The following is a 16,665-nucleotide window of genomic DNA, read 5'->3' on the forward strand; positions in this document are numbered from 1 at the left end:
GATCTAGAGTCTCTGTGGATTCGACCCCTAGAGTATTACAACTGCAAGGTTTTTAGTACCATTAGGGTATTACAATTTGAGCATATTAGGGGTGTTTATGTCTCTCTATTTTACACTTTCTTAGGCATATTTTTAGTCATGTTTTGCAATGTTCACTTGTTTTGTGTGATGATGTATAGGTGTGGAGAATGTGTTATTGGGTGTTCTGTTTAATGGCTAGTTTATTATGTTTTTTTCATGTGATTGTTATCTCGATATGCTTGTGTGTATAGCTCGTAGATGGGAGGATCGTCTCACTAGGTATTTCTGGTAATACTCACGCATCTCATTGTGTTTGTGGTGCAGGTAATATGTAGCGTGGAATCATGGTGATGAGGAGGAGGATGATCTAGTGTCTCGGTTGTGTTTTCTGGTTATGATTTATTTTGGTGGTTGGAACCTTGGCTAGAAACTTGTTAAGTTGGTGACTTTTGTTGGTTATGGTTGATAATTTATTTCTAATAAACTAGAACTGGTTTATTATGTCTTCCATTGAGTATGTTGGTTTGTTATTGGTTTATTGTTTGGGTGTCATTAAATATTCTAGGGTATTTAATTATTATTAAAAAATGGGTCGGGTTGTTTCAGTCTGGTAGCATAGCCCTTATGGTTCTAGGGCGGGTTAATGGATGGTTTAGAGCGGTTTAGGAAATTTAATTGGTTGAACTATTTTTTCTGGTGCTTGGTGCATGATGTTGTGAGACTGTTGGTTGTGTGTTGAAAACTCATTATGACTACTGAGTCAATTCGTGTGTGGTATGGAGTCCTAGTATCATCCTCTTCGAGCTTTCAGTGAGATTCCACGGTAAGTTCTTTATTGCGTTGTGTGGTTGCTTGGAGTTCTTAGTTTATGTTCGGTGAAGTGCAGGTGACTATTGGAAAGTTGTTATAAAGTGGTGAATCACGTCGGTATCAGAAAATACCGTTAGCAGTAATTTATGGAAGTGGATGTTTTGGAGTGTTGCTTTGGAATGGCCAAGGCGGTGGTGATTTTCCGAGAGAGAATATGATGGTTGGTATGACATTGCGATATTGTACGTGGATAACAGGAGGTGATCTTAGTTGAGCAAATGCTTATAGACGTTATGATTGTTTGTTGTAAAGGTGGGGAGTCCTGAACAACTCATGAGGAGATGGGGTTCTCCTGAGGGGACGAGAGGTTCCATAGATATCGATAGCTTGAGGGGTTGCGGTCTCGAGAGTGGCAGAGGAGATGGGAGTTCTCCTTGTACTAAGATCTCGAGGGTGATGACCCGAGGATAAGATGGTATGGCTTGAAGATGGGGGTATAAGAGTGAGATCGATATGACTCGAAGACAGGGGTCTGAGAGTGAAATTGTTATGGCTCAAAGGTTGCGACCTAAGAGTAGATGAGTTGGGGAAAAAAGTGTCAAGGAATTTGGGATAATCATAGTAATCAGATGCGGGTTTGGAGATTGATGGGGGTTCAATCTTTGATTTCCCCTTTGGTCTTGACCGGGAGGGTCAGGATTGTGATGGTTAGGGGCCAAAGGTGGGCTGACAAGTGGGTTCAATTTGTGGTGCGTTCCATTGTGACAGTGGTGGAGGCGTTTGGCCATAGGCTGTGGTGGTTTTAGATTCGAGGACGAATCTATTGGTAGAAGGAGAGAATTGTAATCCCCATGTCCCGAAAAATATGAAATATTGAAGTTATATCAGGAAATAGAGTGAAGTCGGTGTAATTTCTGATTGGTTTACTAAGCTAGTCGAGTTGTTAATTAAACAAAAAGATGGTTTTCACCAGAGTGATTTGGAAGTTAACAGTTGGGTTTAGTTTTAAGGTTTTGTCTTTGAGAATGAAGGTTTCTGTTATTTCTGCCAGTTTTGCTTTAAACTCACTTTGGTTGTGTGGCTTGTTGTAGGGTGCTTCTGGGCTGTTTCAGACATGAATAGAGTCTCTCATGGTTGTGTTTTGATGTTTGAATGACCTTGTTAAGGTGAGTGCGTGACCATGACCTTATCTGAGCGATTAGGTTGTATGACTTGTTTTGTGTGATGATGTGTAGTTGTTGTGAATGTGTTATGGATGTTCTGTTTAATGTCTGGTTTTTTTTTATTTTTTATTATTGGTTGTACTCTTGATTTGTGTGTGTGTGTATAACTCGTAGATGGAAGGATCGCCTCAGTGGGTAATTTGAGTAATACTCACATATCTCATTATGTTTGTGGTGCAGGTAATGTGCAGCGTCGAATCATGGCGATGAGGAGGAGAATAATTTAGGGTCTCGGTTGTTGTATTGTGGTTATGTTATTATTGTTGGAACCTGGTTAGAAACATGCGAGGTTGATGGTTATGTTTGTTAGGTTTATATGTTTCCGTTGTGCATATTGATGGTTGGTTTATGTTCATTGGAGTTGGAGATGTTGGTTTATTGTTTAGGTTGTAATTAAATATTATAGGGTATTTAGTTATTATTAAAAAAACGGGTCGGATTGTTTTAGATTGGTAGTAGAGCCCTTACGGTTCTAGAACGGGTTAATGAATGGTTTAAAGCGGTTTAGAGAATTTAATTGGTTGAATTACTTGTCCTGGTGCTTGTAACGCTTTGACTGTCACTTTGCTTAGCGGCCCCCATGTCCACTCCCAGCCCATGGGTCCACCTCGCTTAGTTGGCTCCACGTCTTCTCACTAGGCCCGTGAGTCCATCCATATCTGACGGTTGGTTTGCTACGTCGGGGAGGTTTTAAAGACTTGTATTTCGTCTCTACAAATCACCACATGATTTTTTTTTTTTTTTCAAATCACCACATGATATCTCCCAGTGTTTTGTCCTCTCTCGCAAAATTGGATTAGACTTCACCAACCTGACGTAAATTAGTGCCGCAAAAGAGATTACAACCCAATAAATCAAACAAAAATGTGTCCATCTCCAATATATCCCGAGTCTCTAGGAACCATACTCTGAACATGAGTTGGATGTCTCCCTTAAATATTGTGCTCCACATTGGTCAAAATTTTTTGTCGGACTAGTTGGCTGCAAAAAGACTGATAAGTAAATGAGGACTTTAATGAAGATCGAAATGATACAGTTGGGATGTACATTATGGAAGATTTTTACCATTATGTGGCCTCCAGTCAGGGATTGAAAGCAAGCCCTAGCTCATAATTTATAATCTAAATTTTTATATGTATATCATATTTGATGTTAATTTTGTATTTAAAAGAAAAGAAAGAAAAAAATAAAAAAGCGAAATAAATCTAGTTAAATAAATATTCAAAGGAAACACTATTTCAAAGCAAAAGATAATAGAAGAATCTACTTTAATAGAATAATATATAACAATAATTTCATGTGAATTATGTTTATTAAAATACTGAAAAACATTTTGAGAATATATGGCATATGTGATAAGAAGACAAAATAAATATTGGAATGCTTTCTATCTTACATCTATCTTTAGCTTAAGATATAATAACATACTTCAATCAAATGAAATATAATGATGTATCAAAGGTTCTTTTTAGAAAAAGAGGTATATATATCATAGGTTAATTTTAAGAGTTGGTTATCAACAAATTTAAAATATTATGGAAGATAATGAGTCCTTGTTGCCTATATATATATATATATATATATAGTACCACCAACAACACTTATTCTGCCTACACAGCACTAAATTATTTCTAACAATCTCACTAGAATATTCATACTCTCTCTCTCTCCAAAAATGAAACTCTCTAACCGTGTTCTTTCAGCCCTTCTCTTGATCTCTTTTATCCTTATTGCTGCCACTACAGGTTCAATACTCATGTCATGTTATAGTATCTAAATTATCATTCATACATATATGTGAATTTAGTTGTTATATCATTATGAGTATACATTTTTATTATAGACATTAATTACTAAGTACTAACACACATATGCTTAAATGTGTTTCTATATTTATAGAGATGGGTTTGGCGGATAAAATATGCAAGACACGGAGCGACCGTTTTTCAGGTGTGTGCTTTAGCAGTAACAATTGTGCCATCATATGCCAACTATTCGAGCAATTTGAAGGCGGTCAATGCGAATTTGAAGGAGCCTTCCGTCGTTGTTTATGCACCAAAGCCTGTTAAAGACCATCATAATATTATCAAGAACGAGTTGTATTTCGGACTTCTCTCTTTAATAATTGCTATGTGGTTGTTGGAGAATATATATATATATATATACATATCTTGAATTAAAGACACTCTTTGTTAAATTTGTGTTTTTTATCTTCTACTTTCGGATTTATTTGTTCTTGAAATTAATTAAAAATAATATAAAATTATTATAAATTAATTAAAATATTCATTTAAACATCAAAATAAACTTTTGTTTTAATTTTAGTCAATGTTATATTCAAAATAAAAGCTTATATATATTCTTTCTTAGACTAACTCGTCGTTTTTAAATTATTATAATGTAAAAACTGAGGATCGATTTACCTTCCATGATAAACATATAGAAAATTTGGTGATACCACATTTTACAATATCTTATGCAATTCGTCAAAAACTAATTCAATGGCACATCATATTCCAATAGTCATGTTCATGTAATGGTTCCGCATAATATATATTTCATTTTTTGGTCATCCACATATTACATAGCTAAACGAAATAGATAAGTGTAACACATCTGCATTAATCAAAATTAGAAACATAATTAGGCTAACCACTACCATGCCAAGTGAACTGGCTAAGACTTCACCAAGCTGACGTAAATTTGTGCCTCAAAAGAGATTCCAACCCGAGAAATTAACAAAAATTTGTCTATCTCCACTATATCCAAGTGTCTTGTAACCATATTTTGAACAGAAGTTGGATGTCTCTCTTAAATATTGTGCTCCACATTGGTCGAATTTTTTTTGCCGGACTAGTGGGCTGTAAAATGACAGATAAGTAAATGAGAACCTTAATGGAGATCGAAATGATACAGTTGGGATGTACATTATGGAAGATTTGTACCATTATGTGGCCTCCAGTCAGGGATTGAAAGCAAGCCCTACCTCAGAATTTACAATCTAAATTTATATGTATATCATATTTGATGTTAATTTTGTATTTAAAAGAAAAGAAAGAAAAAAAAACAAAAAAAGAGTAAAAATCTGGTTAAATAAATATTTAAAAGAAACACTATTTCAAAGCACAAAAAAATAGAAAAATCTACTTTAATTAGAATAATATCATAAGATAATATATAATAATATTTTCATGTGAATTATGTTTATTAAAAAACTGAAATACATTTTGGGAATATAAGGCATATTTGATAAGAAGACAAAATAAATATTGGAATGCTTTCTATCTTACATCTTTAGCTTAAGATAATTTGCTTTTAAAAAAATATGTTTCTTAGATATAATGACATACTTCAATCAAATGAAATATAATGATGTATCAAAAGTTCTACATATCAAAAAGAGGTATATATATCATAGATTAATTTTANTTATCTGAGCGATTAGGTTGTATGACTTGTTTTGTGTGATGATGTGTAGTTGTTGTGAATGTGTTATGGATGTTCTGTTTAATGTCTGGTTTTTTTTTATTTTTTATTATTGGTTGTACTCTTGATTTGTGTGTGTGTGTATAACTCGTAGATGGAAGGATCGCCTCAGTGGGTAATTTGAGTAATACTCACATATCTCATTATGTTTGTGGTGCAGGTAATGTGCAGCGTCGAATCATGGCGATGAGGAGGAGAATAATTTAGGGTCTCGGTTGTTGTATTGTGGTTATGTTATTATTGTTGGAACCTGGTTAGAAACATGCGAGGTTGATGGTTATGTTTGTTAGGTTTATATGTTTCCGTTGTGCATATTGATGGTTGGTTTATGTTCATTGGAGTTGGAGATGTTGGTTTATTGTTTAGGTTGTAATTAAATATTATAGGGTATTTAGTTATTATTAAAAAAACGGGTCGGATTGTTTTAGATTGGTAGTAGAGCCCTTACGGTTCTAGAACGGGTTAATGAATGGTTTAAAGCGGTTTAGAGAATTTAATTGGTTGAATTACTTGTCCTGGTGCTTGTAACGCTTTGACTGTCACTTTGCTTAGCGGCCCCCATGTCCACTCCCAGCCCATGGGTCCACCTCGCTTAGTTGGCTCCACGTCTTCTCACTAGGCCCGTGAGTCCATCCATATCTGACGGTTGGTTTGCTACGTCGGGGAGGTTTTAAAGACTTGTATTTCGTCTCTACAAATCACCACATGATTTTTTTTTTTTTTTCAAATCACCACATGATATCTCCCAGTGTTTTGTCCTCTCTCGCAAAATTGGATTAGACTTCACCAACCTGACGTAAATTAGTGCCGCAAAAGAGATTACAACCCAATAAATCAAACAAAAATGTGTCCATCTCCAATATATCCCGAGTCTCTAGGAACCATACTCTGAACATGAGTTGGATGTCTCCCTTAAATATTGTGCTCCACATTGGTCAAAATTTTTTGTCGGACTAGTTGGCTGCAAAAAGACTGATAAGTAAATGAGGACTTTAATGAAGATCGAAATGATACAGTTGGGATGTACATTATGGAAGATTTTTACCATTATGTGGCCTCCAGTCAGGGATTGAAAGCAAGCCCTAGCTCATAATTTATAATCTAAATTTTTATATGTATATCATATTTGATGTTAATTTTGTATTTAAAAGAAAAGAAAGAAAAAAATAAAAAAGCGAAATAAATCTAGTTAAATAAATATTCAAAGGAAACACTATTTCAAAGCAAAAGATAATAGAAGAATCTACTTTAATAGAATAATATATAACAATAATTTCATGTGAATTATGTTTATTAAAATACTGAAAAACATTTTGAGAATATATGGCATATGTGATAAGAAGACAAAATAAATATTGGAATGCTTTCTATCTTACATCTATCTTTAGCTTAAGATATAATAACATACTTCAATCAAATGAAATATAATGATGTATCAAAGGTTCTTTTTAGAAAAAGAGGTATATATATCATAGGTTAATTTTAAGAGTTGGTTATCAACAAATTTAAAATATTATGGAAGATAATGAGTCCTTGTTGCCTATATATATATATATATATATATAGTACCACCAACAACACTTATTCTGCCTACACAGCACTAAATTATTTCTAACAATCTCACTAGAATATTCATACTCTCTCTCTCTCCAAAAATGAAACTCTCTAACCGTGTTCTTTCAGCCCTTCTCTTGATCTCTTTTATCCTTATTGCTGCCACTACAGGTTCAATACTCATGTCATGTTATAGTATCTAAATTATCATTCATACATATATGTGAATTTAGTTGTTATATCATTATGAGTATACATTTTTATTATAGACATTAATTACTAAGTACTAACACACATATGCTTAAATGTGTTTCTATATTTATAGAGATGGGTTTGGCGGATAAAATATGCAAGACACGGAGCGACCGTTTTTCAGGTGTGTGCTTTAGCAGTAACAATTGTGCCATCATATGCCAACTATTCGAGCAATTTGAAGGCGGTCAATGCGAATTTGAAGGAGCCTTCCGTCGTTGTTTATGCACCAAAGCCTGTTAAAGACCATCATAATATTATCAAGAACGAGTTGTATTTCGGACTTCTCTCTTTAATAATTGCTATGTGGTTGTTGGAGAATATATATATATATATATACATATCTTGAATTAAAGACACTCTTTGTTAAATTTGTGTTTTTTATCTTCTACTTTCGGATTTATTTGTTCTTGAAATTAATTAAAAATAATATAAAATTATTATAAATTAATTAAAATATTCATTTAAACATCAAAATAAACTTTTGTTTTAATTTTAGTCAATGTTATATTCAAAATAAAAGCTTATATATATTCTTTCTTAGACTAACTCGTCGTTTTTAAATTATTATAATGTAAAAACTGAGGATCGATTTACCTTCCATGATAAACATATAGAAAATTTGGTGATACCACATTTTACAATATCTTATGCAATTCGTCAAAAACTAATTCAATGGCACATCATATTCCAATAGTCATGTTCATGTAATGGTTCCGCATAATATATATTTCATTTTTTGGTCATCCACATATTACATAGCTAAACGAAATAGATAAGTGTAACACATCTGCATTAATCAAAATTAGAAACATAATTAGGCTAACCACTACCATGCCAAGTGAACTGGCTAAGACTTCACCAAGCTGACGTAAATTTGTGCCTCAAAAGAGATTCCAACCCGAGAAATTAACAAAAATTTGTCTATCTCCACTATATCCAAGTGTCTTGTAACCATATTTTGAACAGAAGTTGGATGTCTCTCTTAAATATTGTGCTCCACATTGGTCGAATTTTTTTTGCCGGACTAGTGGGCTGTAAAATGACAGATAAGTAAATGAGAACCTTAATGGAGATCGAAATGATACAGTTGGGATGTACATTATGGAAGATTTGTACCATTATGTGGCCTCCAGTCAGGGATTGAAAGCAAGCCCTACCTCAGAATTTACAATCTAAATTTATATGTATATCATATTTGATGTTAATTTTGTATTTAAAAGAAAAGAAAGAAAAAAAAACAAAAAAAGAGTAAAAATCTGGTTAAATAAATATTTAAAAGAAACACTATTTCAAAGCACAAAAAAATAGAAAAATCTACTTTAATTAGAATAATATCATAAGATAATATATAATAATATTTTCATGTGAATTATGTTTATTAAAAAACTGAAATACATTTTGGGAATATAAGGCATATTTGATAAGAAGACAAAATAAATATTGGAATGCTTTCTATCTTACATCTTTAGCTTAAGATAATTTGCTTTTAAAAAAATATGTTTCTTAGATATAATGACATACTTCAATCAAATGAAATATAATGATGTATCAAAAGTTCTACATATCAAAAAGAGGTATATATATCATAGATTAATTTTAAAGAGTTGGTTATCAACAAATTTAAAATATTATGGAAGATAATGAGTCCTTGTTGCCTATATATAGTGCCACCAACAACACTTATTCTGCCTACACAACACTAAATTATTTCTAACAATCTCACTAGAATATTCATACTCTCTGTCTCTCTCTCTCTCCACAAATAAAGCTCTCTAACCATGTTCTTTCAGCCCTTCTCTTAATCTCTTTTATCCTTATTGATGCCACTACAAGTTCAATACTCATGTCATGTTATAGTATCTATCATACATACATATATGTGAATTTAGTTGTTATATCATAACGAGTATACATTTATATTATAGACATTAATTAATAAGTACTAACACACATATGCTCAAATGCGTTTTTATATATATAGAGATGTGTTTGACGGATAAAATATGTAAGACACGGAACAACCGTTTCTTAGGTGTGTGCCTCAGCAGTAACAATTGTGCCATCATCTGCCAACTAATCGAGCAATTTGAAGGCGGTCAATGCGAATTCGACGGAGCCTTCCGTCGTTGTTTATGCACCAAAGCCTGTTAAAGACCATCATAATATTATCAAAAACAGTTGTATTTTGGACTTCTCTCCTTAATAAATGATATGTGGTTGTTGGAGAATATATATATATATATATATATATATATATATATATATATATATTATATCTTGAATTACAAACACTCTTTGTTAAATTTGTGTTTTTTATCTTCTACTTTCGGATTTCTTTGTTCTTAAAACTAATTAAAGTTAATATAAAATTACTATAAATTAATTAAAATAGTCATTTAAACATTAAAATAAACTTTTGTTTTAATTTTAGTCAATGTTATATTCAAAATAAAAGCTTATATAGAAGCTTTCTTAGACTAACTCGTCGTGTTTAAATTATTACAAAGTAAAAACTGAGGATTGATTTACCTTCCATGATAAACATTTAGAAAATTTGGTGATACCACATTTTACAACATCTTATGCTATTCGTCAAAAACTAATTCATTGACACGTCATATTTCAATAGTCATGTAATGGTTCCGCATAATATATATTTCATTTTTTGGTCATCCACATATTACATAACTAAAAGCAATAGATAAGTGTAACACATCTGCATTAATCAAAATTAGAAATACAATTAGGCTAACCACTTCCGTGTCAAGTGAACTGGCTAAGACTTCACCAAGCTGATGTAAATTTGTGCCTCAAAAGAGATTCCAACCCGAGAAATCAAGCAAAATTTTGTCTATCTCCACTATATCCAAGTCTCTTGGAACCATATTTAGAACAGAAGTTGGATGTCTCTCTTAAATATTGAGCTCTACATTGGTCGAATATTTTTGCCAGACCTTAATGGAGATTGAAATGATATAGTTGGGATCGATGTTTTAAAAATCGGCCTCCGCAGCCGATTCATCGCCAAAAAAGCGTTCGGTGGCACCCAACCACTGCGATTTCAGTATATTCGGCTAAGAAATCGGATCTATGAGAAATTCACTTTTTTTTTTGTTAAAATAAAGTCAAAAATCGATTATTTATGATTAGATCTATAGGTTTTGGCATTTTGGGTATAAATATACTGGAAATCAAATAAAAATTGAGTAAAAAACGAAAAAAATCAAACTGGTTTGTGTTTGTTGGCGCAATCAAAGGAAGAAGAAGATAAAATACCTATTCTACCTCGGTTAAAGATTAACGATTATAATGTAGTTGCTGAGATTCGATCCTAAGACCTAGAACTCGATTTAAAAGACTTAAACCACTGCACTACCAAACTTATCTGGAATTTAAGTCCAAATATAAAACATATATCTACTAAAATTTGATATAATCCCTAAAACTAGTTCCCGATTAAACCCTGTGTAATCTCTGATTAATAGATTAATCGCTAGGCCTATTCGCTAGGCCTACCTCGACCGCCCGACTAGCACCTAGAGATTTTTATAACATGGGTTGGGATATACATAATGGAAGATTTTTACCATTACATGGCCTCCTTTCAGGAGTTGCAAGCAAGCCCTAGCTCAGAATTTATTATCTACTCCCTCTTTATTAATATAGAAGATGTTTTAGGAATTTATCTTGTATCACAAAGATTGACTTTCTATATTTTTTTTAATTAATGTTATGACATTGTAGATTTCAAGACTCATTAATTGAGAATTTAAAATTTGGATGAACTACTATGGTTAATAGTTATGAGAATATGTTTTTATAAATAAAAATACATTTATGACTAAACATTAATTGTTTTTGTAATCTATTTGATAATCTTAAAAAATTATCCTTTGTAATAAAGATGGATTAAATTTTTATATGTACATTAGATTTGATGTTAATTTTGTATTTAAATGAAAAGAAAGGAAAAAAAAGAGAAATAAATCTGGTTTAATAAATATGTAAAGGTACTATTTCAAATCACGAGATAATAGAAGAATCTACTTTAATTAAAATAATATCATAAGATAATATCTAACAATAATTTCATGTGAATTATGTTTATTAAAATATAGAAATACATTTTAGGAATATATGGCATATGTGATAAAAAGACAAAATAAATATTAGAATGTTTTCTATCTTACAGCTATTTTTGCTTAAGATAATTTGCTTTACAAAATTATGTTTCTTAGATATAGTAACATACTTTAATCAAATCAAATAGTTAATGATGTATTAAAAGTTCTTTTAAAAAAACACATGTCAAAAAGAGGTATATATACCATAAGTTAAATTTTTAGAGAAGGTTATCAACAAATTTAAAATATTATGTAAGATATTGAGTCCTTGTTGCCTATATATAGTGCCACCAACATCACTTAATTATTTCCAACGATCTCTCTAGAATATTTATACTCTCTCTCTCTCCAAAAATATTAATGAAGCCCTCTAACCGTGTTTTTTCAGCCATTCTCCTGATCTCTTTTATCGTTTTTGCTGCCACTACAGGTTCAATACTCATATCATGTTATAGTATCTAACTTATCATACATACAAATATGTGAATTTAGTTGTTATATCATAATGAGTATACATTTTTATTATAGACATTAATTAATAAGTACTAACACACATATGCAAATGTGTATTTATATTTATAGAGATGGGTTTGCGGATAGAATATGCAAAACACAGAGCAACAATTTCTCATGTGTGTGCTTAAGCAAAAACAATTATGCCATCATCTGCCAAGTAGTCGAACAATTTGAAGACGGTCAATGCGAATCGACGGAGTCTTGCCTCATTGTTTCTGCACCAAAGCCTGTTAAAGATCATCATAATATTATCAAGAACCAATTATATTTAGAACTTCTCACTTTAATAATTGCTATGTGGCTGTTGGAGTATGTATATCTTGAATTTACTTCTTAGGTTTTGTTTTTTTTTATTTTGAGTAAAAAGAAAAAAAAATTACAAGCAAATTAAAATACACGATCATTTTCGATTTTGTACGGTAATCAGTTGAATTTTTCTTGTTTAGGTCAAAGAGTAAAATCAAACAGTTTCCACTTTTCGTAACCCGAAAAAAAAAAACCTCTCTCTCGTCGTCTCTCCTCGCCGAAACCCTAGTTCCCATTCTCCGTCGTCATCGTTGCCCAAAGCCACCGCCGACGATCTTATCTCCGTTCTCTGACCATCCTACGCCGCGTCGTCCCTTAACCAGATCATATCTCGAGATATCAATTCGTGTCTCAGATTCCTCGTCCCTTTCAAACCGGATAAGCCTAAACCCGATTTCGGGCGATGTTCGCTTCGTACTGGACTCTGTTCAGGTAAAATCGAAGCCGTTGAGAGGCTGAGCAAGGTTGAAGATGAAAATTCTCTTATCTGGTGGCCACCGGAGCCGATACTGGAGCTTGCTCGTCTCGTTGTTGATTCCGGTGGTGATCCCGGTTCAATCCAGCGAGCTCTCGATCCCAAAATGATCCCGGTTTGTTTTTTGTTCGTTAGATTGTGGATATTGCTGAATTGAATTGGTTTAATTAAACTCGGTTTACGTCTTGTAGGTTCCTGATGTTGAACGATCAAAAAAAAATAAATGTCAGCTCACAAGAACTCCATATGGTCGTCATTTTATAGCAGAGGTTAAAAGCTATTTTTTAAATCATTATTGGTGTTTTTATAATCTCATGGTGTTATGATCTGATCTGCTGTTAAGTTTTTAGCTTCTTCATCCTCTGGTTTTTTAGAAGGTGCAAAGGATGGCCGAGTATTAGTATTAGACCGAGTTGGAGTAGCTGATCTCGCTGAACCGTTAGACGTGGTAGTGGTTCGTGGAGCCGACGAGGTAGTGGTTCGCGGAGCCGCCATGGAGGTAGTAGCACGTGCAGCAGTTAAGGTGGCACGTGAGGTGGGTGTTGAGGATCTAGAGGTTGAAGCTTTGGTGGTCACAGGCCTTGTTGTAGAGGTGGTTGGAGTTATAGACCTTCTTGTCGGTGTGGAAGGTCTGCTCGCTGACCTTGAGCTACCAGAGGATGATGGTCGCCTGAGTCCAGCTACAGAAGAAGAGCTCGTTTGGGGCTTATTATGGTTCACTGAGACGATCTCTTCACGACAGTTCCCTAACTACATAAACAGAACCCAACAAGAACTTCAATGCTTATAATGACAAAGACAAACGTAAGCTTGGACCAGAGACATATTAATNAGTGCCACCAACATCACTTAATTATTTCCAACGATCTCTCTAGAATATTTATACTCTCTCTCTCTCCAAAAATATTAATGAAGCCCTCTAACCGTGTTTTTTCAGCCATTCTCCTGATCTCTTTTATCGTTTTTGCTGCCACTACAGGTTCAATACTCATATCATGTTATAGTATCTAACTTATCATACATACAAATATGTGAATTTAGTTGTTATATCATAATGAGTATACATTTTTATTATAGACATTAATTAATAAGTACTAACACACATATGCAAATGTGTATTTATATTTATAGAGATGGGTTTGCGGATAGAATATGCAAAACACAGAGCAACAATTTCTCATGTGTGTGCTTAAGCAAAAACAATTATGCCATCATCTGCCAAGTAGTCGAACAATTTGAAGACGGTCAATGCGAATCGACGGAGTCTTGCCTCATTGTTTCTGCACCAAAGCCTGTTAAAGATCATCATAATATTATCAAGAACCAATTATATTTAGAACTTCTCACTTTAATAATTGCTATGTGGCTGTTGGAGTATGTATATCTTGAATTTACTTCTTAGGTTTTGTTTTTTTTTATTTTGAGTAAAAAGAAAAAAAAATTACAAGCAAATTAAAATACACGATCATTTTCGATTTTGTACGGTAATCAGTTGAATTTTTCTTGTTTAGGTCAAAGAGTAAAATCAAACAGTTTCCACTTTTCGTAACCCGAAAAAAAAAAACCTCTCTCTCGTCGTCTCTCCTCGCCGAAACCCTAGTTCCCATTCTCCGTCGTCATCGTTGCCCAAAGCCACCGCCGACGATCTTATCTCCGTTCTCTGACCATCCTACGCCGCGTCGTCCCTTAACCAGATCATATCTCGAGATATCAATTCGTGTCTCAGATTCCTCGTCCCTTTCAAACCGGATAAGCCTAAACCCGATTTCGGGCGATGTTCGCTTCGTACTGGACTCTGTTCAGGTAAAATCGAAGCCGTTGAGAGGCTGAGCAAGGTTGAAGATGAAAATTCTCTTATCTGGTGGCCACCGGAGCCGATACTGGAGCTTGCTCGTCTCGTTGTTGATTCCGGTGGTGATCCCGGTTCAATCCAGCGAGCTCTCGATCCCAAAATGATCCCGGTTTGTTTTTTGTTCGTTAGATTGTGGATATTGCTGAATTGAATTGGTTTAATTAAACTCGGTTTACGTCTTGTAGGTTCCTGATGTTGAACGATCAAAAAAAAATAAATGTCAGCTCACAAGAACTCCATATGGTCGTCATTTTATAGCAGAGGTTAAAAGCTATTTTTTAAATCATTATTGGTGTTTTTATAATCTCATGGTGTTATGATCTGATCTGCTGTTAAGTTTTTAGCTTCTTCATCCTCTGGTTTTTTAGAAGGTGCAAAGGATGGCCGAGTATTAGTATTAGACCGAGTTGGAGTAGCTGATCTCGCTGAACCGTTAGACGTGGTAGTGGTTCGTGGAGCCGACGAGGTAGTGGTTCGCGGAGCCGCCATGGAGGTAGTAGCACGTGCAGCAGTTAAGGTGGCACGTGAGGTGGGTGTTGAGGATCTAGAGGTTGAAGCTTTGGTGGTCACAGGCCTTGTTGTAGAGGTGGTTGGAGTTATAGACCTTCTTGTCGGTGTGGAAGGTCTGCTCGCTGACCTTGAGCTACCAGAGGATGATGGTCGCCTGAGTCCAGCTACAGAAGAAGAGCTCGTTTGGGGCTTATTATGGTTCACTGAGACGATCTCTTCACGACAGTTCCCTAACTACATAAACAGAACCCAACAAGAACTTCAATGCTTATAATGACAAAGACAAACGTAAGCTTGGACCAGAGACATATTAAGGTTCATACCCGAGATTTAAGAGCCGTGGGGCGAGAGGTGGGAGCATCGAGCTGATTCATTACGTTTCTATGCGACTCTTTCTCGAACTGTGGTGTGCCTGGCGGAGTTAGAAGCCTGAACAAGAGACAAGAACATCAGACCAATCATCCATGGAAGGAGACATTAAATTACACTCTACCACTAAGCTCAGGTGATGTGCAACAAATAATCATGAAAAATAATGAAATTGTCTCTCTATGTAAATTGAACCATAGCTTGGCGTAAAAATTTCAAGAAAGAAGCTATACGATTATCTCGTTACTAAGATGAGCGACATTGCCCCTAATTTGGCAGCTTTGATTGGAGAAATGGTTGGTGCTCGTTTGATTTCACATGCTGGAAGTCTGACTAACCTTGCTAAATGCCCATCATCCACCCTCCAGATTCTTGGGATGCAAAACATAACAAACCCTGTATTGTATTTTTATTTTTTGAGTAATGTCGGTTGCGTTTCGTTTTCTTAGTGAACTTTGGATAATTTTTGTTTTGGTCTGGAAACGATGCAATCACATGATTACTTCGAAAAAATATCATTCGAAGTGCATTCAAAATCTCCCATGCTATGTGAAAAGATTAAATGGTAAAATTAGTATGTTGGATGACGTTTACAACCGTGGAGTCTCCATTTCACAAAATACTACAACTGCTAATAATAGACTATTAGTTGTGCTTGTAGAGTATATAGACTATTAGTGTGTGCCAGTTGTCAAAAAAAAAAGACTATTAGTTGTGTGCCTATACAACATTAGTTGTACTGTTGGAGCGGTTACTGAGAGGGGTACTAGTGCAGGCTCTAGTTGTTCCGCATGTGGCGGGGTGCAGCTGTGGGCTGCGGATGTTGAGGACTTTCCATCTTATGTTAGGAGGATGGAACAGTGGTAGATGACCGGTGCGAGATTCTTCGCGAGAGGTATCGAGCCTAGAGAGGCAGATAGATGGACATATGTAGTTGGAGCAGATATTTCTCTGTTTGGTGGGTAATCCAGTTGGATATTAGAAGTTGTGTGGGTAGGTGTAACATTGTAATGTTATACTCGTACCACGGAAAGTACCTTTGGTCGAAAGATGTTTATAGTCTTTAAGGATTGTTGCTCCTGAAGGGATGGTGGTTTTCCCAGAATACCGATAGCTCGAGGGGCTGTGGGCTCCGAGAGTAGCAGAGGGGATGATGTTCTCCTG

The 16,665-nt window shown here is 34.5% G+C and overlaps 3 protein-coding genes and 2 pseudogenes across 3 annotated transcripts; all 5 read left to right on the forward strand.

Annotated features, from left to right (window-relative positions):
- LOC109132632 (defensin-like protein 8) lies at nt 3,696-4,139 on the forward strand. Its single transcript, XM_019244400.1, has 2 exons — nt 3,696-3,799; nt 3,954-4,139. The coding sequence occupies exons 1-2, from the start codon at nt 3,730-3,732 to the stop codon at nt 4,121-4,123; spliced, it is 240 nt and encodes a 79-aa protein (XP_019099945.1). The 5' UTR covers nt 3,696-3,729; the 3' UTR covers nt 4,124-4,139.
- On the forward strand, nt 7,162-7,605 carry LOC109132631 (defensin-like protein 8). The gene is made up of 2 exons (XM_019244399.1): nt 7,162-7,265; nt 7,420-7,605. The coding sequence occupies exons 1-2, from the start codon at nt 7,196-7,198 to the stop codon at nt 7,587-7,589; spliced, it is 240 nt and encodes a 79-aa protein (XP_019099944.1). The 5' UTR covers nt 7,162-7,195; the 3' UTR covers nt 7,590-7,605.
- Nucleotides 8,862-9,500, forward strand: LOC109132416 (defensin-like protein 8). The gene is made up of 3 exons (XM_019244026.1): nt 8,862-8,903; nt 9,118-9,181; nt 9,331-9,500. Exons 1-3 carry the CDS (start codon nt 8,862-8,864, stop codon nt 9,498-9,500), a joined length of 276 nt encoding a protein of 91 aa, XP_019099571.1.
- LOC109132417 lies at nt 12,451-13,560 on the forward strand (annotated as a pseudogene).
- LOC109132418 lies at nt 14,297-15,406 on the forward strand (annotated as a pseudogene).

Source organism: Camelina sativa, chromosome 4 (assembly GCF_000633955.1).
Source record: "Camelina sativa cultivar DH55 chromosome 4, Cs, whole genome shotgun sequence".
Taxonomy (NCBI): domain Eukaryota; kingdom Viridiplantae; phylum Streptophyta; class Magnoliopsida; order Brassicales; family Brassicaceae; genus Camelina; species Camelina sativa.